At 42.7% G+C, this 25,021-nt stretch overlaps 1 protein-coding gene and 1 long non-coding RNA gene across 4 annotated transcripts in view; one reads left to right on the plus strand and one right to left on the minus strand.

The window, feature by feature from the left end:
* Positions 1-25,021, plus strand: part of LOC136842690 (uncharacterized) — a 56,895-nt gene that overhangs the window by 20,146 nt on the left and 11,728 nt on the right. Inside the window, exon 3 of the long non-coding RNA XR_010854305.1 lies at positions 21,193-21,275. This is a non-coding gene — a long non-coding RNA (uncharacterized lncRNA). The remainder of the gene's footprint in view (positions 1-21,192; positions 21,276-25,021) is intronic.
* The window catches only part of LOC136842688 (protein-lysine N-methyltransferase EEF2KMT-like), a 42,614-nt gene that overhangs the window by 12,188 nt on the left and 5,405 nt on the right, over positions 1-25,021 (minus strand). For all 3 annotated transcript variants that reach the window (XM_067110352.1, XM_067110354.1, XM_067110353.1), the window contains 4 exons: positions 24,493-24,696; positions 22,491-22,721; positions 19,263-19,368; positions 10,203-10,343 (listed from right to left, as the gene is read on the minus strand). In XM_067110352.1, coding sequence (XP_066966453.1) covers positions 10,203-10,343; positions 19,263-19,368; positions 22,491-22,721; positions 24,493-24,696 — 682 coding nt within the window. The remainder of the gene's footprint in view (positions 1-10,202; positions 10,344-19,262; positions 19,369-22,490; positions 22,722-24,492; positions 24,697-25,021) is intronic.

Genomic DNA, 25,021 nt, shown 5'->3' on the forward strand with positions numbered 1-25,021 from the left:
AACCAAATCCTGGCTAAATGAATGTATGAGTCTGATGACTCTTGGAGATGGGTTTGCATTGGTAGCATTTACTGTAAGAGGCCCCATGTAAAACCTTTGAAGATAATCAAGTATTAAACTTTATAAGACCGAGGACCTACATCAGATGGATGACGACATGGCCATGGTAACTTTGCGAGATCATCCTTAATCTTGTTTCTCAGATGGTTTGATGCAAGATCAATTAAGTTATCTAAGTTTGATCTGGTCCTCCAAAGTTCTAACTCTGCCTTTAAAATTTTATTTACCGTGTGAGGTATAACCAATAACTTTACATTAACCAATAACTTTACATTGTTATTTGGATAAACTGATAAGGATGCCCTAAGTACTTTAGTATATTTCTTTTGATGTTATTATTGGTGGCATCATTGACTTTTTGAATTCCTTTTAATTTCATTATTGACTGAAAATTATCTGGCAAGGATGAGAAGGGAACAATTTGTTGGTTTGGGATGAAGGATAATCATCATATAGATCATGTTCTACTTCACTATACAGCTTATGGTTTTCTTCGGAAGCATCTAGCTCTTTATTTTTACTGGTAGATCTGGCATAATTTCTGAAACAAGATCTGTGGTAGTGAGCTTTTACAGCTACCAGGTCTCTGCAAGTCAGTGCCATAATCTTTGCATCCCCGCGATTGATAGTATATTTTCGAAAAGTATCATCCACGTGTATTTGTGTAGCCTTTACTGATTTCTCCCATGATAGTGATCCCTTCACCCTTTTTGTCTTTTTACAGACTATGCAGACTGCTTGAAGTAATGGTCCAGGTGTTGTTACACTCCTTGGTCGTTTAACAGAGGAGCACTCTCCTTCTATATTACTCAGTTCTCTTTTCAGTGCGTCTAGATCTTTTTTCATAGTGAAAATGCTTCTACATTTTCTGTGGTAGTATATACGAGGAAATTCATTATCACTTAAGTCTGTAGATATGGCTAAGACAGGTTCATAGTTTCTTATGGTGGCAGCTTTTAGTAAAGTTTGCCAAGACTCATAGCACTTAAAGTTCAACTAGTTTTTCATTCTTATCAACTTTACTCGAACATATGTGTGAAATATTTTTCTTCTTCAGTAACAATAATATTAATATCTGTCACGATTAATATGTATTGACCAACACTCTAGTTTTTACCTGAGGAAGAAAGAAACGAGAAATAGTAAAAACAGAAAGAAAATCAGAAACTAAATTCAAATAAAATTAGTTTTTCATTAAAATATTTAAATTAAATTAATTTTTAATCAACTGAAGTCAATATACCACCACATGGACTAATGATTTGGGATAATGATTCTTAAAAGACAATACAGCTTTTATTATCATTGGTCAGTTTTGGCCATTTATCAATGACACGCAGGCTGATAAATGGCTTAAAATGCAGAATTCTTTTTCATTCTTTTGACGTCGTCTTGCAATTATTTTAGTAAATGCTCTTAAGATATGATTTAGCCAGTTGATATTCAGGGCTATCATACATTTTCCAAACCTATATACTTGAAGCTATATGAAAATTATAGTGAAACTTTGCCCCTAATTTGATACCGATTTTCAAAATTTGAGGGTCTGGCTCATGGACTACAGAACGCGTTCAGCATATGAGATTTCCCACACTAGTTATGTAAAGCTATCTTGCACTGTGGAGATGCATGTCTTTCACTCACCCAAAAGGCATGACACATCTGTTCCATGAACTTTGAGGGTAAGTTAGATGGAATCGTAACCGTAATTGTTTTTATGATTTGAACTCTCTTTGCTATTCTTTGTTATGTGCACTTTCTTCTTGAACTCCCATTAAGCCAAGGTCTTGAGACAACTTTTTTTATGATTCCTTGGTCTTGCAGTTTTCATATCTGTTGCTGTCTGATGAGTGTCTCACCTCCTGTCCGGTCCATATCAATTATAGAAATTTAAGTAATTTTTTTACCCAGCCCCTGATGTTATATATATAAAATAATAAATTTGTAAGTATAATATCGCAAAAGAAGTCATATTTATGTAAAATATTCTAAAGACAATACGCTAAACTAGCGAATTTGAATCTGTCGTATTCTGGCTCAAAAGACGATGTATAATGTCACCTTTTTCGGTATAAATCGATTAAAATAATATTATAGTCATTACTAAAGTGTTGAAAGAATATAATATAATGTTTTGTTACTTAAAATATCCCGAAAATCGGTAAAATTGAGCTCAAATGTTACGTAAAGTAAACAAAAATGTTACCACTTTGGTTGTGTTGTATCTCAAAGAATGTCATTTAATATCGCTTTATTTTGGTAAAGAATCGTTTGAAATAGTACCTTATAAATTGAAATAATTTTCAAAGTACTAAAATAATGTAAATATCCCGATTTAAGGTCGGTTTTACGTAAAATAAGCGAGAATCAATACTTAAAAATGGCGCCAGACTCCGCCATGTCTTCTTTAAGGTGCGAAAACATGAAGACAAATCAAAGAAGTGCCCAGAGGTGGGTACTGGAGGCCTCTGATTGACTGAGAGGTATATTATACCCTCTTTCCAGACTCCCTGGGTGAATGAAGCCAATATGGCGGCTTGCCTACGTAACACTTTGCTTGTGCACGTAACCCAATTCTATTTCAACATAGTGAATGTATGTTGGCGTTTTAATTGTCACGTTCGTGTATTAAGTTAATCCGGTCTCTAATTATACCCATTATGCGTATTTTACAGCTGTAATAACGCAGATGACTGCCGATATATAGGACCTAACTGCCTCTTCCCAAACTAAGGCCATACTTGGATTAAGTGTTCCTTACGTCATAGATGCGACAGTGTGAGGTTAATTAATACAGAACATAACGTGTTGATTTTTATTTGTAATTTCATAGATGGAAGTTTAAAATGGCAGACTGTAGGTGGGCTAATAAGCTTAGGAGTCAGGAAGCCTAGACAGTTGTGATTTTAGGTGGCCGATAATAAAGTCGCAGGAAAGAAGTCACAGGTTTGGGTAGGGCAAAAAGTCACTGGAAAAAGTCACAGTTTTGGCTAGAAAAAAAAGGCACTGGAAAAAAAGTCAAGAGGTTTGGCTGGGAAAAGGCACTAATTTATGGTGGCCAGTAATAGAGTCACAGGAGAAAAATTCACTATTCCTTTTGGGGGGGTCATTAGCTTTATGGTACTTAGGCTACTGGGTTAAAACCTTTGGGGGACACTATCAACAGAAGATTAATGTGACTTTCCTTTTTTTCCTGTGACTTTTTTTACCTGGATTCATGATTTCAAGTAGCCTGTAGGCCTAGGCGTAAAGTTTTAAGAGGTGCAAAAGAAATGAGCAGGAGAAAGGTACTGCTACTTTATTGGAGACGCAGGCCGTTTATATAGCGGCGGACTGACGTCACACAGAGGAATATAATGGAACCTCGGTGACCCGAGGTTAATTACACTTGACAGCAATTACAATGCATAAATACAATTCATGTGAAAAGAAAAATGGACAATGACCGACATGACAACATTCTGATATATGTACAAAAGAGACAGGTACAAAATAAATTAATGACAGGTACAAATTTACATAGAAAGGCATGGCTGGTTCGATATGGCTGATTTTGTGTGACCCAATCCTATAGGAGTGGAACTGAAAGAAAACGGGTCGCTCATCATAGAAGACTCACTCAGCGGAGACTTTACAAATACTTCCCCCCACAAGACGTGAGTAACGTCTGATTAATCGAGGTATCTGCTGGGGCGTTGAAGAGTGCCGCGGCTCCGCGAAGTCAGCTGGTTGGTGCAGTGTGTAAGGGGGCAGTTGGTTGCATTCGGGGGCGGCCACACGACCTCTTTTTGCGGCGGTCCGGCTGTGGAGGCGACAGTTCCTGAGGAGGGCGCTGTGTGGTGCCGTCTGCTGTTACCTCCTGGAGGGCGGGCTTGAGACAGTCGATTGACACCCAATCGTCCTTTCCGTGTACGGCGAGGCGGAAGGCTTGGGTGTTCTTCTCAAGCACGTGGAAGGGCACCCTGTAGGGTCTGGTTAGCGGGGGGCGGACGGCATCGTCCCTGACGAAGATGTGGGTGGTGGAGGACAAGCCGGGAGGCGTGAAGGAGGTTGATCTGTCAGTATACGTCCGCCAGCAGAGAGTGAACATCCCGACTATGTCGCAGAGCCTCTGGACTGACAGGTTATGACGATCTTCCGTGACGAGTTCGCCCTGGACCACGAGGGGCTCTCCGTAGATTTTCTCCGCTGCAGACGGGTTGCCGTTAGCTCTGGGGGCGGTTCTCAGTCCGAGGAGGACCCAAGGCAGCTGGTATTTCCAATCCTCGGCGGTGCAGCGGGCCATAAGGGACGCCGTCAAGGACCTGTGGAATCTCTCCACTAATCCGTTGGCTGCGGGGTTGTAAGCGGTGGTGGTGTGGTGAGATGTCCCCAACAGGCGTGCCAGGGCAGACCAGATCTCGGACAGGAAGGCCGGGCCCCTGTCGGTGATGTGGTCCGGGATGCCGAACCAGCTGATCCAGCTGGAGAGGAGGGCCTCGGCGCACGCACTGGCAGTGGCTTCTTGCATGGGCGTTGCCCCAGGCCACCTGGTTGAGTGGTCGATGATCGTCAGGAGGTATCTGGCCCTGCCTGACGGAGGAAGAGGGCCTACGACGTCTATGTGAATGTGGCCGAACCACCTCCCCAGCTGGGAAACTCGCCTACCCCTGACTCGGTGTGACGACCTATCTTGTTGGTTTGGCACCGGATGCACTGTCTCGCCCAGGCCCTCGCGTCCTTCCGCATCCCGTGCCAAACGAACTTCTCTGTCAGGAGCTTGGCCGTCGTCCTGCCGGAGGGGTGGGACAGCCCGTGGATGACATCGAATACAAGGCGGCGGCGGGAGGCAGGCACCAGGGGGTGAGGCTGGCCGGTGCTTATGTCCCACAGGAGTTTTGGTCCCCCGGGGGCGAGGGTCACGTCCTTCCACTTTGGGGACGTGATGGCGGTGCCGTAGGCTGGAGTCTCTGGGTTGGCGGTCTGTTCCCGGGCGAGGTCCTCATAGTCGATCCCGAGCTGCACTGCATTGAGCTCGATTCTGGAGAGGGCATCTACTACAGGATTCTTCCTGCCGGGGAGGTATTTGACTGAGCAGGCGAACTCCGCAATGGTCGCGAGGTGCTGCTGCTGCCTGGAAGACCATGCATCCCCTTGCTTCGTGAAGGCGTGGACCAGTGGCTGGTGGTCCGTCCAGATTGTGAAGGGCGTACCCTCAAGGAGGAACTTGAAGTGGCATACCACCCGATACACTGCGCAGAGTTCCCTGTCGAAGGTGCTGTAGCCGGCCTCCACGGGGTTAAACTTTTTGCTCAAGAAGGCAATGGGCTGGGGGGCGCCGGCGACGATCTGCTCCAGGACAGCCCTGCAGGTGACGTTGCTGGCATCCGTCGTCAGCTGGAGGGGGGCGTTGGGGTCTTGGTGGGCCAAGGTGGTTGCCTCGGAGAGGGCGGCCTTCATCAGGGAGAAGGCCTGCTGCTGGCTGGGTCCCCACACTAAGGACTTTGGTTGGCCTTTCAGGATCTCCGTCAGGGGGGGCCATGGTGTGTGCGATCCCAGGGATGAACCTTCTGTAGTAATTCACCATCTCGAGGAATTCCTGGACGGCCTTGATGGAGGTAGGGGTGGGGAACCTGGTGACGGCTGCGACCTTTGATGCGAGCAGGCGGACGCCATCCGGGGATATCTCGTGGCCTAGGAAGTCAGCTTTTTTGACGCCGAAGGTGCACTTGTCGAATTGGACAACTAGGCCGTTCTCCTGCAGTCGCTGCAGGACCACCCGGATGTGCCGCAGGTGCTCTTTGGGGGATCTGGAAAAAATTAGAATATCGTCCACATAGCAGACGCAGAAGTTCAGGTCCCCCAGGATGCTGTCCATCAGCCTCTGGAATGTCGCCCCTGCGTTCCTCAGGCCGAAGGTGGAGAAGGCGAAGATGTAGGACCCGAAGGGCGTAATGATGGCGGTTTTTGGGATATCCTCTGGAACAACTGGTACCTGGAAGTAAGATTTTAAAAGATCTAATTTAGAGAATATTTTGGCCCCGTAAAGGGAGGCCGTGAGATCTTGCATGTTTGGCATTGGGTAATGATCAGGTTCAGTTGCGAGGTTGAGCCACCTGTAGTCGCCGCAGGGTCTCCAGGAACCATCCGGTTTCTGCACCATGTGGAGGGAAGAGGCCCACAGGCTGGAGGCCTTTTTGCATATACCCATCCGCTCCATCTGGGCGAAGGCGTCTTTGGCCTCCTGAAGGCGCCGAGGGGAAAGCCTCCAGAACTTTGCGTGGACTGGGGGCCCCTTCGTCTTGATGTGGTGGTAGATTCCATGCTTTGCTGGGGCTCCGGGTACCTGGCGTAGCGCGGGCTTGAACACGTCGGGGAACTCCTTCAGCAGCTGGGCGTACTGGTGTGGGGCGACGGAGCAGATGGCAGGCACACTGGGTCCCGGTGCCAGGGGGAGGGACTGGCAGGAGTCGGTATCTAGGAGACGCTTGCGACCGACGTCAACTGCCAGCCCATAGTGGGCGAGGAAATCCGCGCCCAGTGGTGGGGTCCTTATATCCGCGACGAAGTTCCATGAATGTCTCCGGCCAAGGATGGAGATCGACAAGAGCCTGGTGCCGTAGGAGAGGATGGAGGACCCGTTGGCAGCCGTCAGGAAGGCAGCCGGGTCTGGCGGGCGCTTGTGGTCCTCCCTGGATGGTGGAAACACTGATTGGACGGCTCCAGTGTTGACCAACATCATCCTGCCGGAGATGGTGTCGCGGACTTAGAAACCTAATTGCTTTGGGCTCCTGGGTTCCTCTGCTGCCATGGTGGCCTGTTCTGTTGGCCGCCGCCTCACCTGTTTTTTGGATGGGTGAAGGAGCAGGGGGGGTTGGCAGTTCCGGGCATCCTTGCCGTACCGCTTGTGGTAGTAGCCAGGGCCCGGTGAGTTCTTCTTGTAGTGGTATGGTGGCCGCCTTCTGGTGACAGCGTTGACCTCCTCCTGCTGCGCACTTTCCTCCAGCTGGAGGGAACTGATGGGGTTTGCAGGCGTGGATGCCCGCTTCGCTGCCCTTGCGGAGTCTGTCAGCCGCTGCACCGTCTTAATTAGGTCCTTGAGCGGCATGGTGTAGGGGTCGAGGATCTGAGTTCGGACCTCCGGGAGGAGCTGACGGAGGAGGATTTCCCTTGATAGGCTGATCTCTGACCGCCTATCGGTGCCGTCCGTGCCTGGAAGGGTGAGAGGAGGTCCTGGATCACGCCCCATGTCTCCAGGATGTTCTGGTCATGCCGCGGGCTGGTGACGAGGCCAAGGGCGCGGGCAGCCTTCTCGGAGATCGGAAGGGAGCAGGTCTCGACGAGGGAAGTTTTTAGATTCTGGTAGGTGACAGGGCGTGCGGCAGACACCCACGGGACAAGCTTTCTGTAGACCTCTTCTGGCAGGCCATTGATGACGGCATCAGCTTGTAGTACCTCGTCCGTGAGTCCCGCCAGTCTGAACTGTCCCTCGACCCTGTATAACCATGATGATGGGTTGCCGTGCGTGAAGGGCGGCAATTTTATGGCGAGGGCAGCTTAAGTTTGTTCCAGCGGGACGGGCAGCACGCGGGGTGCAGGTAGCGGCGTGGAAGAGCGCGTGATTCTTGGCGCGGGGGAGGGCGCGGGTGGGACGTGCGGTAGGTAGATATCTGAGTCCGCAAAGTTCGCGGTTAACTGTATGTGGGAGGGAATGTCCGTGTCCATGCTCACTCTTGCCCTCTTAATTGGAGTGGGGTACTCACGTCAATACGCGCTTGGGAGCGCGCCGTGTGGGTCTGCTAATGACGCTGGTGATTTGCTGACGAGAGTCAGCACGCCCGAACGCTAGTTACAGCGCCGTATTTAGTCCGCTAGGGGTGTGGGGTAGTTCATGGAGCCAAGACTAGGTCGCCATCTGAGTCCGCTAATGGCTCTGAGAACCACTCCAGGGTCACCACTTTAAGAGGTGCAAAAGAAATGAGCAGGAGAAAGGTACTGCTACTTTATTGGAGACGCAGGCCGTTTATATAGCGGCGGACTGACGTCACACAGAGGAATACAATGGAACCTCGGTGACCCGAGGTCAATTACACTTGACAATAATTACAATGCATAAATACAATTCATGTGAAAAGAAAAATGGACAATGACCGACATGACAACATTCTGATACATGTACAAAAGAGACAGATAAAAAATAAATTAATAACAGGTACAAATTTACATAGAAAGGCATGGCTGGTTCGATATGGCTGATTTTGCGTGACCCAATCCTATAGGAGCGGAATTGAAAGAAAACGGGTCGCTCATCATATAAGACTCACTCAGCGGAGGCTTTACAAAGTCATCACAGGCATAGCCCAACTGCGCATGCATGTTTCGTGAGCTGTATTTAGGCCTAATGACAAGTTGCCACAGCCTTTGTTTCCTGGGAAACCATTCGAACAAGCTTTGTGCTTGCCCAAACTCGTAAATTTATTTTTTCCATTATTCATACAGGCTGTAGCTCATGTTTCCCTTGTAGTGACCTATTTCTCTTGTTTTTCTACAATGCACCCTTGGGAAGGGTGTAGCCTAATGTCAATTTACGTACAAGCACTACTCGAGAACTTTGTCTCAAGCGCCTTTTTTGCGGGGACCTTCATCCGCAATTGCTTTCTTTAGGGCTTTTGGTAGAAGTATAGGGTTGCTCAGCAGGGGTATTACCTTGGAAATTGACTGTTCCCATAGTATTTTGGTTGCTTATTAACAATTTACCATTATTTTTTGGCATTCGACTGTAATTAACATCAGAACTGATAAGTTTTTGTATGCTGGCCATACTGGAATGCTATTGCGCATGCACAATGTTATGGGGGAGCTTTTGGTTAAAAGTGGAGTTTCCTTCACCCGGGGGGCCCACACCCCTAATGGCTTGCACGTGCACGGAACCATTCCATAACAACAACGTGGCAGTCTGGTCTTTCTCCCAACAAGTTCCCTCACCCAAAACCCTGTGTTCCCAAAAGGTCCCCAACAATGTTGGGTAGATATGAGGTTAATAATAATTGACCAACAATAAACACCACCACCTCCATCAGCAACACTAGAAGTATAGAGAAAATCAATTTCCAAGGTAATAGTCTGTGCGGAGTTACCCTATGGTTTTACCGGCCTTTTATTTGTAATTTTTTAGGATATTTTACCATTATGCGTAGCGCTAACATAGCTTTTCATACCCTGTAATCAGCTTTCTGTTGGTGTAATTCCTGCTGCTGATTAATTGATGGTTGCGAATAATCCATATCCCATTTAACTTTTGAACATTTCCTTTTTACTCCACCTAGAACATTTGGTACATCACATTTGAGTTAACCCCTACACTCTTCTTTAACATTCACATAACCACTTTCTTGATCACATTTCTCCCTTTGGTTCCTTTCCACTCACCATAAGCATTATTTAACTTTCATTAATTTTCAGTCCTCCCCTCTCCACTCCACTCACATTTTTTTAACTAACTTTTCTTTCAATTCTACTGCAAACACTTGGTCCCCTTTTAACTGCTATCCATTACTTGATAAATAGTCAAGGACTTGGTGCTTATTATTTATTGGAAGAAGCTAGAAAGGGCTTTGTAAACTACCGAGTAATAACGATGATTTTTCTCATTCCATTTTCTTTGTTGCTTTGTACGTAGTTTGAAAGTCCTTCAGTATCTTGTCAGTGAAAACTTTTGTGATTTAACATAAGATTTCACATGGTGCGAATGATGACACTTTCAGACCTAAGGCTTTAAAATATCTTACAAAGACACAATTGTATCCATAGAGAGGCTTGACTGGACTGCATGTCATGTTCATAGTTTCTGTGATGTTCTAGCTATGGGTAATAAGCTGATATTGGGTACTATCCAGAGAATTGTAGTTTCCAGGCAGATTTAGTTGTTATTGTATAAAGTAGTTTATCTAGACTACTGAGTAATATTTCAAGAATTTTAGGAGTCAGCCATTCTCATTATGTTTAAAAGAGTAAGAAATATTTGTTAAACATGGATGCTCAAGTACCTAAGCTTTAAGCATGCTTAGTGGAAAGTATTTGGCATTTAACCAGTAACTAGGTTCATCATTGTAGGTACAAAGTAGTTTGGCAGAAACAGCAAAGTAATAAATCAAAGTGCTTACCCAGTGTATTCCTAAAACAGTTGAATGTGTCTCGATTTCTAATAGTGCTAGCCACATATGCTGTTGCTCCATCTGATTTACCCAAGGCTTCTTTGAGGATTAAAACCAAGGGAGAAATAATTTCAGTGTCATAGACCACATCTGTAAACAAGAAAAGTTGCTATTAATTATTTTCTGTATGCCAGCATCTCAGCTCTTTCACAATTTAGAAAGGTGGAAAAAAAAGTGAAATAACATTCTTTTCTGAAAACTGGTCTTTGGTAATTTGCTTTTACCTCATATATATAATTTTAAATTTTTAATATCTTAAGTCATATAATTTGCTATCTCAAAACTAACATAACCAGCTAATTTCATATTTTATACAACATCAAGCCCAAATTCTCAATTTAAGCACAGAAAGGAGGGGGGAGGGGGTGAATTATACAGGAGGCTGAAGGAGAAAGCTGATAGTCCATATAAGTAGGGGACATGAAAGCACAAGGTAGCTGTAGGGTATGAAACAGAAAACAGTGGTCAGAGGATTTGAAGTCTTATACAGTACAAATAAGTGAAGGAGAGGTGATGAAACCTAAGCCTATATATACAAGAACGACTATTTATCCCTAATGAGAGACTTAAAGAGTAGAGAATATTTTATATCATTCTAAAAGAAAAAGCATATTTCCTAAATTAATAAAGCATCTCAAAACTGACCACAATACTCCTTGTTCACAGGATGAAAGGAATCTGTTGATAGGACATGAAAGAAAAACAAATTGAATACTACTTGATGAAGATGGCACAATTGCGGATTTAGGAAAACTATGCTTGACTACAGTGCAGACCAGGTATTAAACAAATTCATCTATGTTTAACATGAAGTAAAAATATCTGGACAATTGCAAGTTAATGCAAAGATAAAGGGCTTACTCCCAGAACAAACTTTCCTAGAAATAAAAGTCAATAGAATGGTTAAATGAACACTTTTTTCTTATTTAGTTCACATCTCAAAGACAATCGAAAGGAAAGTATATACTAGAGATAAAAAATTATGGTGATTCAGAAAGCATGTTTATGTGTAAGGTATTTTTAGAACTAAAGAACAGGCACTGAGGCTCTCAAAGAGAACCAGTCGACACCATATTGAAAAATCAAGAAATGGCAGGAAGTGAACTAGATTTTGTAGAGTATACGCTTGAAATTAAAATACTGCAATAAGAATATTAAGTTTACAAACTGTCTAAAACTGCAAAATAAAAGCTCAAAACAAAAATCCAAATTTGACAGAAAATTAAACGACAGAAAATTAAATTTTATATACGTAACTTACCAAATAATTACACAGCTATTGTTTCTACTTTATGCGGCAGCTCGGAATTTAAAATTTGCACTAGCGCTCATTTGTTTAAGGTGCAGTTATACTGCCCCGCCCACTTTCGGGTAAGGATAAGTAAAACACAGCTAAAGAGCTCAGTTCATTCTGCCGGTTGGTGACTGAACTTGGTAATAAGCAGCTCTGAATTCATTCTTTTTCACCGGATGGTTACCGTTATCCTTCATTTGGTGAAGTATTTTGTTCTTTTTGGTAGCGCAGTCCTATTAATTAGCTTAGCTAATTCAGACTTCTCTTTTGTGACTCCCGATTTTGACTTATTAATCATGTCAGATCCTAGCCTTTCTAGTACGATGTATAAGGTATTGTAGTAAGGGCTGTAAGAATAGGTTGACTTCAGCCAAATATGACAATCGTACTGTTTGTAGTTTGTGCAGGGAACAAGTTTGCTCTCCCAAACTTTGCTGTGATGAATGTAAAGACTGGGATAAGGGGAAGTGGAAGACTCTTTATGCATACTTAGGCAAATTACAGCAAGACAGAATTAGGAAAGCGACTGCTAGGGCTGAAGTGAAGGCTTCTGCTGGTCAGGCTTTGTCTCTGGGGGTTGATATGACTCCTTTACCTATTCTTCTAACACCTAGAACAGCTTTTTCCCCTATCTCAAGTCCTCCAACTTTCCCTGCAACTCCGATCCCTGGCTCTCATTCCTCTGATCTTAACGCTATTGCCAGCCTAGAAGTGCGTGTGGACAAGAAATTTTATTTATTAGTGAGCACAATCTCCCAGATTGGGAATTAAGTGCGTGTCCTTATGGACAAATTCAACTGTGTAAGTGCAGTGTCAGTGGAGGGGGTGGCTACTCGTCCCACTGATGCTCCTAGACCAAGGTCCCTGCTAAACTCCCCTTGCTCACCTGGGAGGAAGCAAACTAGCAGTCCAAGGGAGGTCGGTGGGGTCTGCCCACGAGTAGTCGTTGCCTCGTCCTAGCCTGTTGTCTGCCCATCCCAGGTCTCGGAGGATCGCAGTTGGGAAGGCATCCAAATGGATGTACAGTCACCGCAAATAGAAATCAGACTTAACCCATAAGAATCCACTGTTTAGACGTCCGAAATCTATTTGCGTTTCCCGCCCTATGGTTTGAGCTAGAGTTGGCTGGTGATATCTGGCAACTCTCCTGTGCTAGTGTGTGTGGGAGGTGTGTGCCTCAGGACTCAGTGCTGACCCAGACAGCAAAGGGAAAGGTTATTGCTTTGATTTGCTCTGCCCCCAAGATCCCAGTATTTGGACTGGAGCACTTCTTGCCTTTTAATTCTTTATATATTCCCTAAATATGGGTCATGCACACATGAATAAGGAGGAGAAGGCTTGCATATTAGCCTGGAGGCAAGAAAAAGTGCCTATTAAAGAAATCGGTAGACGTACTGGCTGAGCAAAGTCAACTGTAATGTTGCTGCTGGCTGCCGCTCGTGACCTACCACCCAACGTCGTTCCCCCAAGAAAACCTTATCCTGGATGCCCACGGAAGACTTCCAAGGCCACTGATCATCTTCTTGTGAGAGAACTACGTAAAAACCCTCGTTTTACAGCTTCTCAGCTAAAAACAAGTCACCCAACCCTCTTAAAAGATGTATCCATCTGCTGCATCCAACACCGTCTCCAGAAGGACCTCCAGCTGCCCATCCGCCCTGCTGCACGCAAACCTCTTCTGACAGATCGTATGAAGAAAGCTCGACTGAATTTCGCCAAGAAATACATCCACTGGACAGCTGATGACTGGAGGAAGGTCATGTGGTCAGATGAATCAACATTCCAGTGTATTCAGGGCCGTTTTACCACAGTAAGACGGCCATCCTCAGTCAGCAGATTCGACCCTACCTACACAGTTGCCACCGTCAAGCACCCTGAATCTGTCATGATTTGGGGATGTTTCAGTGGTTTAAGAGGCCGTGGAGGATTGCACTTCCTCCCAAAAAATGTTACAATGAATTCTGACCGCTACATTCAAGTTCTTGAAGATCACCTCCTGCCTTAATATGAGACTCACGGCTGCACTGTCTTCATGCATGATGGTGCTCCATGTCATAAGGCCAAGAAAGTTACCAAGTGGCTCACTGATCACAATATTGGGGTCTTACAGTGGCCTGGTAACAGTCCTGACCTCAACCCAATCGAAAATAGGTGGAATGTCATGAAAAAGAAGCTTCAGTCGTGCAACACATCATCCCTCGTGCGCCTGCAACAAGAAATCACCACAATCTGGGAGAATGAAATGTCTTTGCAATACTTCCAGAAACTGGCTGACAGCATGCCTAAACGACTCAAACTTGTTCTTAAAGCCAAGGGGAATATGACTAAATATTAAAATAGGTGCTACTATTCTCTATTATGTTTGTTTTATTTATTTCCGTGATGATAATCATGTTTATGCTACCAGTTGCCAAGTAGGTCCGATTTCTATTTGCGGTGACTGTACATGCTTTATCTTCTAGTGACTTGGACTCTGGTGCTCATCAGAGCGGTCAGCGATTGCCAGTGTTTCAAGACCCTTGAAAATCAGCCCTCCTCTTTCAATGGACATCGAGTGCCACAAAGCGTGTAAAGAAGTGTCCGTTAGTCCAACGTATAGTTATTGTGTGTCCGAATGTCCAGAGTCTGAGAGTGTAATGCCCAATTGTGAGAAACCAGTATCTGAGTGGCATTCATTGGAGCATCCGTTGTCCGTGCGTCCAACAAGTGGACGTCCAATGTCCATGCATTCCGAGAGTGATCGCGTTTTGTCAGATTGTTCTGCGCTTGGACATCAAGTGTCTGTGCGTCCGTCTTATGGATGCCCAGCTTACGAGCGTTCTCCCTATGGAAGCATAGTGTCCAGTGTTAGCGGGCGCCAATGTTGATGTTTGTCCGCCTTCCAGTGTCCGTCCGGCGCCACAGGTAGGACTTGCTGTCCCTGGTGCGACTCGAGCCAATCCCCTTGCGGTTCAGGATCCTTCCCTAGTCCCTATTAATCAACGTTTAGATAATATTTTGAACTTGCTCCAGAACCCATCTACAACCACTCAAGCGCCTTCGGATCCTCCGATGTCCCCGATTTCTTCCAAAGAGGAACCTGTAGAGACGACTTTCCTACATCAAACTAAGCGGCCTTGTTGCGGTTCTTCCTGGTTTGCTACCCGGACTTCTTTTCTCCAGCCGCCCCTTCTTCTCCAAGTTCAGCGTTTATGATATGACAACTGTTAGGGGTGGCTAAATTGCTGCGTATGGTCCTGTCCTCATCCAGGAAAGCTTTCACACATATCAACATATGGTTGTCAGAGAAGAGAGACAGTAAAGCTGTGTTCTGTGCGCCGCCTCCTCGTCTGATACATCAAAAGTATTTGTCCTATTCCACCTGGGGAAGTTCCATCCTTGGGAGTTTCTGCCTCCTCTCAAGGGGACTTTTCCAGTTCCATTGATGCTACTCACTGGTCAGCCTTCTCGTCCGCCAGGATTTTGTTTACCTCATCAGAACTAGACCATCTGCTGAAAGATATTTTTAAGGTTTTCAAGGTTCTGAGTTTCTCGATTGGACCGTTGGTGCGCTAGTGAAGAAGATCGAAGACTGCACATCACTTCAAGAGAATTTTCCTTCAGACTGGCTGAGGGTTCTGGCCTGCGCAGATCGTGCAGCGAGGGACGGCGCCCATGAACTAGCCCCCATTTTCACTACTGGTGTACTGAAGAAACAAGACTTATGGTGCTTGTTCACCTCTAAGGGAGTCACTTCTTCTCAATGTTCTTCCCTTCTGTTTGCTCCCTTGGACAGCAACAGCTTATTTCTTCAAGAGACTTTAGAACGGGTGGCAGGAGAATTGCAGAAGAAATCCACCCAAGATTTACTCGCTCAGTCCACCAAGAGGACTGGGATCTTGACATATCCTTCTTCCACTGCAGTTCCTCTGACCAGGAATACTTCTCCTTTCCCTCAGCAACCCTTTTGAGGAAGCAGAGGTCACGTCCAGTCCCGTCCGAGAACTAATTTGCATCCAGTGCGACTCAACACACAACCCTCTAACAAAACCACATCTCGCAAGGGAGCTACCTGTCCTCCGTGCTCCGGTGGGAGCAAGACTGCTTCTTTTTTGGGACAGATGGGAATCAAGGAAAGTAGATCCTTGAGTGCTTCAAGTCTTGAAAGAGGGCTACTCGATCCCCTTCAGGGAGAAGCCTCCCTTAGTAACCTCTCCCATCAAATTGACAATGTACTCTGTAGGCTCAGAGAGGTTTTCAGCCCTGTCTCGAGAAGTTTCCACTCTGCTTGAGAAACAGGCAGTGGAGGAAGTCGAAGACATGGGCACAGAGGGATTTTACAAACGCCTCTTCGTAGTCCTCAAGTCATCAGGGGATGGAGACCTGTCCTGGACGTCAGTGTTCTGAACTTCTTTGTCCAAACTACGAAGTTCAAGATGGAAATGAATCAGTCGGTCCTGTCAGTCATCCATCAGGGGGATTGGATGGTAACAATAGATATGGAGGACACTTATTTCCATATTCCAGTTCACCAGGATTCCAGGAAGTATCTGAGATTCGTGTTCCAGGACAAAGTCTTCCAGTTTCGGGCCCTGTGCTTCAGCTTCTCCACGGCACCTCAAGCTTTCACCTGGGTTCTCACTCCTTTAGCGAAGTGGCTACACCTTATAGGAATCAACATGTCCTTATACCAGGACGATTGGCTCCTATGCTCCCCATCAGAAGCCCAATGCACAGAGGACTTTCAGAAGACCCTTCAACTTGCACAAGACCTAGGACTGCTGATAAACTTCAAGAAATCACAATTAATCCCCACACAGTTGACTCTTTATTTGGGGATAGTGATAAATTCTCTGAATTTTAGGGTTTTCTATCCCAACAAAAGGATTTGCAACTGTATTTAAAAAGTTTGAGAGTTCATGTCTCTTCTGTCCTGCTCAGCCAACGCTTGGATGAGCCTTGTGGGAACTCTGTCGTCAGTCAAGAAATTTGTACCTCTGGGCAGACTACACATCAGACCCCTTCAGTTCTATCTCAAAGCCAACTGGCAGAGAAAGATATTTCCAGATTCATTCAACTTCAAAATCACCCCCAAAATCAAGGAGGACCTTCGGTGGTGGCTGGCGGAGGACAGATTCGAGACGGATGTCACTGGCTCCTGCGAACCCCAACCTAATATTGTACTCCGATGCGTCGGATCTGGGTTGGGGAGCCCTTCTCAACAGTTTGGAAGTATCAGGTTTATGGTCCCTGACCGAAAGAGATTTGTACATAAATGTGAAAGAATTGAGGGCGATACACCTGTTTGCAACATCAAGAAACCACCGTCTCCCTCTGTACTTTTCCCTGACTCCAGATCAGCAAGCGTGGGCGACGGATGCCATGTTGCAAGACTGGTCGGGTCTCGATATCTTCACTTTTCCTCCCTTCAACATGGTAAGAGAAGTGTTGAAGTTCAACACCCACAGCAATGCATCAGTGACGCTAGTGGCTCTCTTTTGGCTGCACAAGGAGTAGTTCTCAGACCTTCTAAGCCTACTAGTAGACTATCCAAGGGTTCTACAGTACCTCAGAAGAACAATCTTCTCAGACAGCCCCATTTTCTTCGTTTTCACTGAGGCTTACCCACTCTTGCTCTGACAGGCTTCAGACTGTGGGAACTTGTCGGAGCGGAAGGGTTTTCAAGGAAGGCTGCGGAAGCTATTGCAGGATGTAGGCAACGATCTTCTGCTGCAGTCTACCAATCGAAGTGGACAGTCTTTTGGAGCTGGTGTTGAGACAAATATATCCTCTACTCAGAAGACCGTAGCTCAGATCGCAGATTTTTTGCTGTTCCTCAGATCCTCGAAAGGTCTAGCCACATCAACCATCAAGGGATACAGATCTATGTTGAATTCTGTCTTCAAGCACAGAATAGATCTTGCATTAAACCAGGACTTAAGTGATTTAGTAAAGTCCCTGAATACTACTAGGCAAGATATAAGCATGGCTCTTGCATGGTCAAGCAGATCAAGAAAGACTCTTTCTGTCCAGTTCATTCTCTTAGTGAGTATTTGTGAAGAACCAAAGAAGTTAGAGGCCCTTCTCAAAATCTGTGGTGTTCAGTTAAAAACCCCAGTCGGCAGTTATTCAAGAATGCCTTAACATTCTTTTTAAGAACTGTGATTTCTGAATCAACTCCAGATCCAGGAGGATGTTTTTCCTTTATACAAGGTCAAAGCAGATGAAATTACAGCAGCAGCGACATTCTTGGCCTTAAAGCGCACTCTTTCGCTGTCTTCTCTCCTGTACCACATATTGGAGGTGCAAATCGGTTTTTGCAATGGTCCACCTGTGTGATGTGGAAACTTACGAAAATTGCAGTACTCTAGGCCTGTTTTTTGCAGCTGGCATGGTGTTGGGTGAAGAGGGATATGAGGAATTTCTTATTTTTCCTCTATCCACTCTCCTTGAATGAGGATTGGCGTTTTCTTGGGAAGCCTGATTGGTACTTTGTCGTGAGTACCATCAGTTGGTTTGATTTTTAACAAGTTTGTGGTGTAGGTTTTAAAATTCTGGTCATAATTTGTACTGTGCCCAAGGCAAGGGCACACACATTTTGATGTGTCTTGTTTAGATTGTTAGCTTTGGCAACCTGCGATTAACTCCTATGTTGCAAAGCACCCACTGAAGTAGAGGCGACTCTTGGCTCTACCGCTACGCCACTACAGGTCGAGAGGAGCTCTGACCAGAGGCAGTACCCACCTGCCATAGCTCCCTCACCAGGTAAGGTTACAACAAGCATTTCACGATGATAGCTGAATTTCCTATTTCAAATTCATCTCCATCCCTGAGTGTTTTTGAGTAGTTTTGTCCATATATCCCACCTCCAGTCAATGTGGGATTCAGTTATGTAATTATTTGGTAATTTACTTATGTAAAAATGACTTTTTTATAATAAAATAAGGTTTTATATATACTTACCAAATAATTACATGATCAGAGCCCTCCCTCTTCCCCTCTCATGGACATAGAGCATAAAGGAACTGAGCTCTTTTGCTGTGTTATACAGTACCTATCCTTCCCCAAAAGTGGGGGGGGGGCAGCATAACTATACCTTTAACAAACGTGCGGTACTGCGAATTTTAAATTCTGAGCTGCTGCATAAAGTAGAAACAATAGCTATGTAATTATGTTGTAAGTATATATAAAACTTTACTTTATTATAAAAATGTTATATTATTTTTAAAATAAGATGAGGGTAACACTCTCAGTATCACCCTCCAGAAAACCAGTTACAGATTTACCTTTGTGTTATTTGCCACTGAATAGAATAACTGGGACAGAGTACAAAATGTGCTCCATTGTCAGCCAGCTGTTGTGTGCACATTTTGTTGCACTGCTTCTTTTTAAAATAAACAGTTGGGATCAATATTGTATCCCAACACAGACCTGTCAAAACCAACTCTATCTGAACTGGAAGAAGACAACAAAGACTAAATACCATTCCAGTGATTTTAAAGTTTACTTTTTTGACGAGAAGAGTGGTAAGTATGTTTGAAATGTACAACCTTTGTGAATCAATTCGGTCACAACAACCTACTTAATATTTACTACTACATGTATGAACACACCTATCAGTCAAGCCCTAGAAGATGAGAAATGTGACTCAGTGGCATAGTTAAACTACTTTATAAATTTATTTACATGAAAATCATAATTCTCACTACATACCCAATATCAGTATACTGTATTACCTGCAGCTAGAACGACATCATAAGAACTATGAACGTGATCTGAGGTCCAGTCAAGCCTCTCTACTGATACTCTTGTGTTCTCATAAGGTATTTTGAAGCCATCAGTCTGAAACAACATGCATCAATGCATCATTACTCACACCAAATGATCTTAGGAGCTTCAACACAAAATTTTTTATTAACAAAAATATTACAAGACATTCAAAAGTATAAAGTAACAGCTACAGAAAATGGATTACGAAAACATCCTCATTACTATTCTGTAGTCTATGTAGCCCTTTGTACCTTCTCCCAAAGCTGATGAAACAAGAAAGAATTGGCAGAGCTTTACTGATTATCATAGTAATGGAGGAAGTTAAACAGGAGTACAGGAAGGGAGGCCCAGGGAGCTGCAGTAGAGTCAGGAAAAAAATTTGATGAAGAAAATTCAGAGAATGCCATGAAGAAGAAAGGGCTGGAAATTATCAGAGCAAAAGCAAAGCTTATGGTGACAGGAAAGGAACCAAAGGAAAAAGTGTGGTTTGGAAAGTGGTTATGTAAATGTTAGGAAGAGGTGTAGGAGTTAACAGTGTGTCTTGTATATAACGTTACAGATGGAGTTACAAGAGATGTTCTGAATTGCAAATTATACATGCGATATGAGATTTCTGATGTCCAGATGTATTGGATAGCAAATGGAGAAGAGAGGGGAAAGGAACAACCATTTGTAGTTGAAGTGAAAGCCTTAAAGGAGGTAGTACATTATTTACCTTTGGGGGGAGAGACAACTGTGAAATGGGTATTGAGAGGGCAGTAAGAAATGGGTAGAACCTGCATGGATGATATAGAAACACCGCTAGATTAATGGTAAATAAAAACAATGATAATGATGATGAGCCTAAGAAGACTGATATCAGTATTGTTAACACAGACTGTGAGTAGCAGTTTAGGCTGATTAGAGACACACTGGAATTAGCAGCTTAAGCTGTTATGAATTTGCTGATTTCTCTTTTGTATGCACTTGGGGGTGTGATAGTAAAATGCTCTTGAGCACTTCATGGGTAAATAAAAGCAAAAATAATACTATTTTTATCACAAGGATTCCAAAGAAATAAATAATAAGGGTTAATTATTTTTTATATGTGATAAATAATGATTAATTATTTTTTATATATGGAAAATAGCAGGGTAAGAATATATGACCACAGCATTTCTCTGTGCAGGCAGTCCCCGGGTTACGTCAGACTTGGCTTACGTCGTTCCAAGGTTACGTCGCCCTTCAAATATATTCATCAAAAATTATTTCCCGGGTTACAGCATGTTCTGGGTTTACTTCGCCAGTCCAACAGAAGATTGGAACTTTAATATGGCTGCAAAACAGCAGACTGGTCAAAATTTGGAGTTTTTTTTTTTTCATGAAAAGCTCAATCAAAATGCAGGTTAAGTCATTTTTAAGACACCCAAAAGAATAAAATAAAAGGTTTTCTTGTGATAACGACATCTCGGGTTACGCCGTTTTTGACTTATGTCGCAGCGTAGGAACGGAACCCTCAATGTAACCCAGAGACTGCTTGTGTATATAGTATAAAGAGGAGTTGGAAGGATTTTAATAAGAGAAGCGATTAAGTTGAATGTGGATGAATGCTGTTTAGACATTGGGTGAAAATCTAGTGTTTGCTAAATAGTTTTGAGAGAAGTTTGAGGATAGAGAAAATATTATACATCTAAGGTATGGATTGAACAAAAGTTCATGACAGTATCGAAGGTGCCACTTTTGTTGACAGATATTTGTACAGAAGAATGACCAGTTTGTAGTTTTACTTTGTATCAATGAGAATTTAACACTGTCTTATTTAATATCAGATCTCATGTAGATGGAATGTTTGTACAAGTCTGTAGGGTAATAGAAAGGGTAGTGAATGGACTGTGCATTTGGTTTTTCTTTTCACAGTGAAGAGATAGACAAGCTGTCCAAGTAACTTCAAGGGAAAAATCACAGAAAAAGACTACAGTCCCTCTCCTTACAAAAATGAGGTAAGATAAATGATTCTGATAATACTAATCATTCAATATGCTGGAAGCAAATTGGGTCTTTTGAAGAAAATTATTAGTGATAATGTGCAACTGAATAAACTCTTAAGTAAATGTTAACAAATAGAATGTCAGGAGATTACAGTAATTGGATATCAGAAAGGTCTAGTAATGAATCTTACAATGAATGGTGGAAGAACAGGCCCTGGAAGAATTAAAGAAGGAGGGGAACTGCAGATTGAATTCTTGGCTACTTTTGCAACATAAAATACTTGGTAGGTACAGATTTGACATGCAAACCGTGTCTAACTCAAAGTTTGCCTGAATATTTAAAATATTTGCTTAAATGAACATATAAAAATTTAAAGGGGCAATAAACCTCAAAATTTACCTAGTCAAATTTTTTACATATTACCTCTAGTGGAGCATAACACAACCTCTAAAATCATCATAATCAGAAAATAAAAAGACATTCATAATCAATCAATCAGTCATAAAATGAAAATATATCTTATCAGTGGGAAAAACCTTGGCATACTCTGAAAATTAATGTTAAGGGTAGTGAGATTTGATTGAAATTAAGTAATGAGTATGAAAATTCAAAATTTGCTATGGTTTGTCCAATGAAAGAACTTTTACACACACACACACACACACACACACGAGTAAAACATTTGATGAAATACTGTAACCAGTTTTACAAACAAAATATATAAAAAAGCAAGTTAATACTACAGGTGTATCAAGGTGTAGATACCTTGAGGGCTAACTGTCATTAATCTGGAAATGAATTCTTTTCTTGTTGCTAGTCTTGGGTAGCTCTTGTAGGCTACTATTGATAGGCAACACCATTATTTTCTAAATCTTTTCTTTTGGGTTCTGCTCTAAGTACTTACTGCTTATTGTGTTGCACTGTGAAAGGATTATTTTTATGCACTGCGTGGAATACTGAGTACCAGTTAATAACACACACCTACAACACCCCTGTTGCACACTTCTGTATATGTTTTACAATTATGCATTTAAAGACAGTTTTGATGAGAACTAAGTGAAACCATAATTTGGGTGTATTTTGTACTTTGTACTCATACACAGATCTTTTCTCTCATGGTTAAAAATCTTTGTACAGTACTCATACACAGATCTTTTCTCTCATAGTTAAAAATCTTTGTACAGTACTCATACACAGATCTTTTCTCTCACAGTTAAAAATCTTACCAGTTCTTCGGTGCTTTCTGGAATACTCCCATTACAAAGATTGATTAAAATATTTTCTTTCAGTGTCTTCAGCACTGATGTGTGCAAGTCTGTGAAAGTATATGATGCAGGATTACATGTTTTGATAACTGTAAGACCAGTTAATCCCAGTCCTGCTCCAAGTTCGAGAACATTTTTTCCATTTAAGCGAGCTGCCTCCTTTTGACACCAGTCTGCTAAAACATGACTTGCCTGTAGAACAGAGAAAAGTATGTATAAGACGATCTCCCCGAGTTAACCACAAGTCAAGACAAATAAATTATTTTTACTAGGCAAAAAGGTTCTGACAAATTCAAAGCATCTTTCATTTTATAATGAATGTTGCTTAAAAATGCAAGTACATTCAACAGCAAATAATATTTCAGTGTTAAAAATAATTGTAAAAATTACACTAACCATCAGCAAATTTAAAAACCAAAATGCAAACCACTGACACATTTTTCAAGATTTACATATTTGTCTAGGCTTGCCAGTTAAGGGCAAGTGCCAAGCTTCAAACTGCCTCAATTACAGATGTAAAATGCTGTAGAGAGGTGCCACCATTTGAGAAGGTATCCTCTCCCAAGACATGGGTACTGCTTCATTTACAATTGCAGGGTTAACAAGAACAAGCCCAGCATTTGTGTGAAATAAATCTCACTTGTGAGAAAATATAAAAGCACAAGCAACATTTATTCAGAAAGCAAGGAAACACTAGCTCAAGTGCCGTCAAAATAAATTTTGATTCAGGTGAATAAAAATAAAATATATCTACTTGGATGGACACAATTATCAAGAGGAGGGCTAATTCTTGGCCATGTGATGAGAACCTGGCAGTGTAGGTCCACTACCCACATCTTTTCCTGTCTTAGGAGAAATCTTCACAAATTGACAGTCATCAAAATTATTCAACTGATGAACAGTCTAGCCTGAGCTACCAGTCTGTTCCATGATAACATTCATATTTTCTGGGTTGCCTTCTGGAGGTTCAGCCCTTAGGAAATACCGTAATACCAGCGAAGATGAATAATCCAGCCTTTACTTATGGACAGAAGGAAACCCACCTGAGGGGTTTATGTCTCTGCTCTTACAACCACTACAGTCTTATTCAGGATTGGTCAATTTGGGCTACAACAATGACTGTGTGCACCATAATATCTTAAAGATAGATAACCATGCTAAGGTGGGAGTAGGAAGAGGATAAGTGCTCAATGAGTCTGCAGTACTGAATAGCAAGAGGTTAGCAAATTGAAGTCAGGGTTGCCAGGCCAGTAAACAATCATAGAGGAGAGAGGGACCCCAAAATGAAAAGGTACTGCAAACTTTATCTTATCAAAGGCTGAAGAGATTGTATTTTTTATTTTCTTGACAACCTTTCCCTGACTAACCAATACTGTATTAACATTTACACAGGGATGAAAGATTACAGATTATACTATATGCTAACAATAGCAATATTCCTAAACATGTATTCAATTGCACCAGTGGACGAATGGGGGGGGGGGGGCTTTCCCTCATGGCTCCAGCTCATTCACTTCAAATCATACATTTTAATCTTTGAAACTTGTCTAGGTGTCAAGATCAGCAAAGAATTAAACATATGTAAAACAGTTAACACATTATTATGGCCAATGACAGGCAATAACTGTGCTTAATTGGTATCCGCACGTCAATCCTATGTACATACAGCATATCAAATTACAGGATCCCTAAAGCATAGCGCTTAAATCTGGATTTAGATGTCTTTTGCAAAATATAAAGTATTTATCTTCTTACAGAAAAAATCAACACGCTTTTTAAGGCAGGAGTTAAAAGATATAATTTTTTTCTTTTTAAAGAAAAAATTAACACACTTTTTTTGACAGAGTCAACTAGACCTGTCTATATTGTCACAGCATACTGTATACCTATCCCATCTTTTTGACTTTGCTTATAGCATACTGTACCTATCATATCTTATCCTTTAATGTAGCAATGTTCTTACCTGCCAAGTGAACATACCAGTTGTTCCTTCAGATATAATACTTCGTGTCTCCTTCAGTGTTATTGTTAGTTCTGGCGCCAAGCAATAAGTTTTGTAGCAGTACGAAATGTTACCACAATTTAAAGTATTTCTGTTCTCCTGAGATAAGAGGTTTGTATATGCTTCATAGAGACCATCAAACACTTCAAGGTTAATGTCCTCAATCTGAAAAATGAAAATGATAATAAGGTAAAATGCTGTGATATTTTGAAATTAGTAGTTATTTTGGACTTTAACCAATTTTCCTACATACGAGCTTCAGTTCAGTCAAATTTTTAACAAACAAAACCACTTCATTCTGAAGGCTAGAAAGCTAAGTTATAAATTAGAATAGTGGAGAGGGTACAAGGGTGCATGATATGAAATCCCTATTTCATTAAAAACATCCTGGCAAATTTTTCACTCAGAGGAAAATCATATTTAGCTTATAAAAATAAATCATTTATGCTATCTGAAAAAAAGCTAGAAGCTTTCAACTACCAATCATAGT

Source organism: Macrobrachium rosenbergii, chromosome 10 (assembly GCF_040412425.1).
Source record: "Macrobrachium rosenbergii isolate ZJJX-2024 chromosome 10, ASM4041242v1, whole genome shotgun sequence".
Lineage (NCBI taxonomy): Eukaryota > Metazoa > Arthropoda > Malacostraca > Decapoda > Palaemonidae > Macrobrachium > Macrobrachium rosenbergii.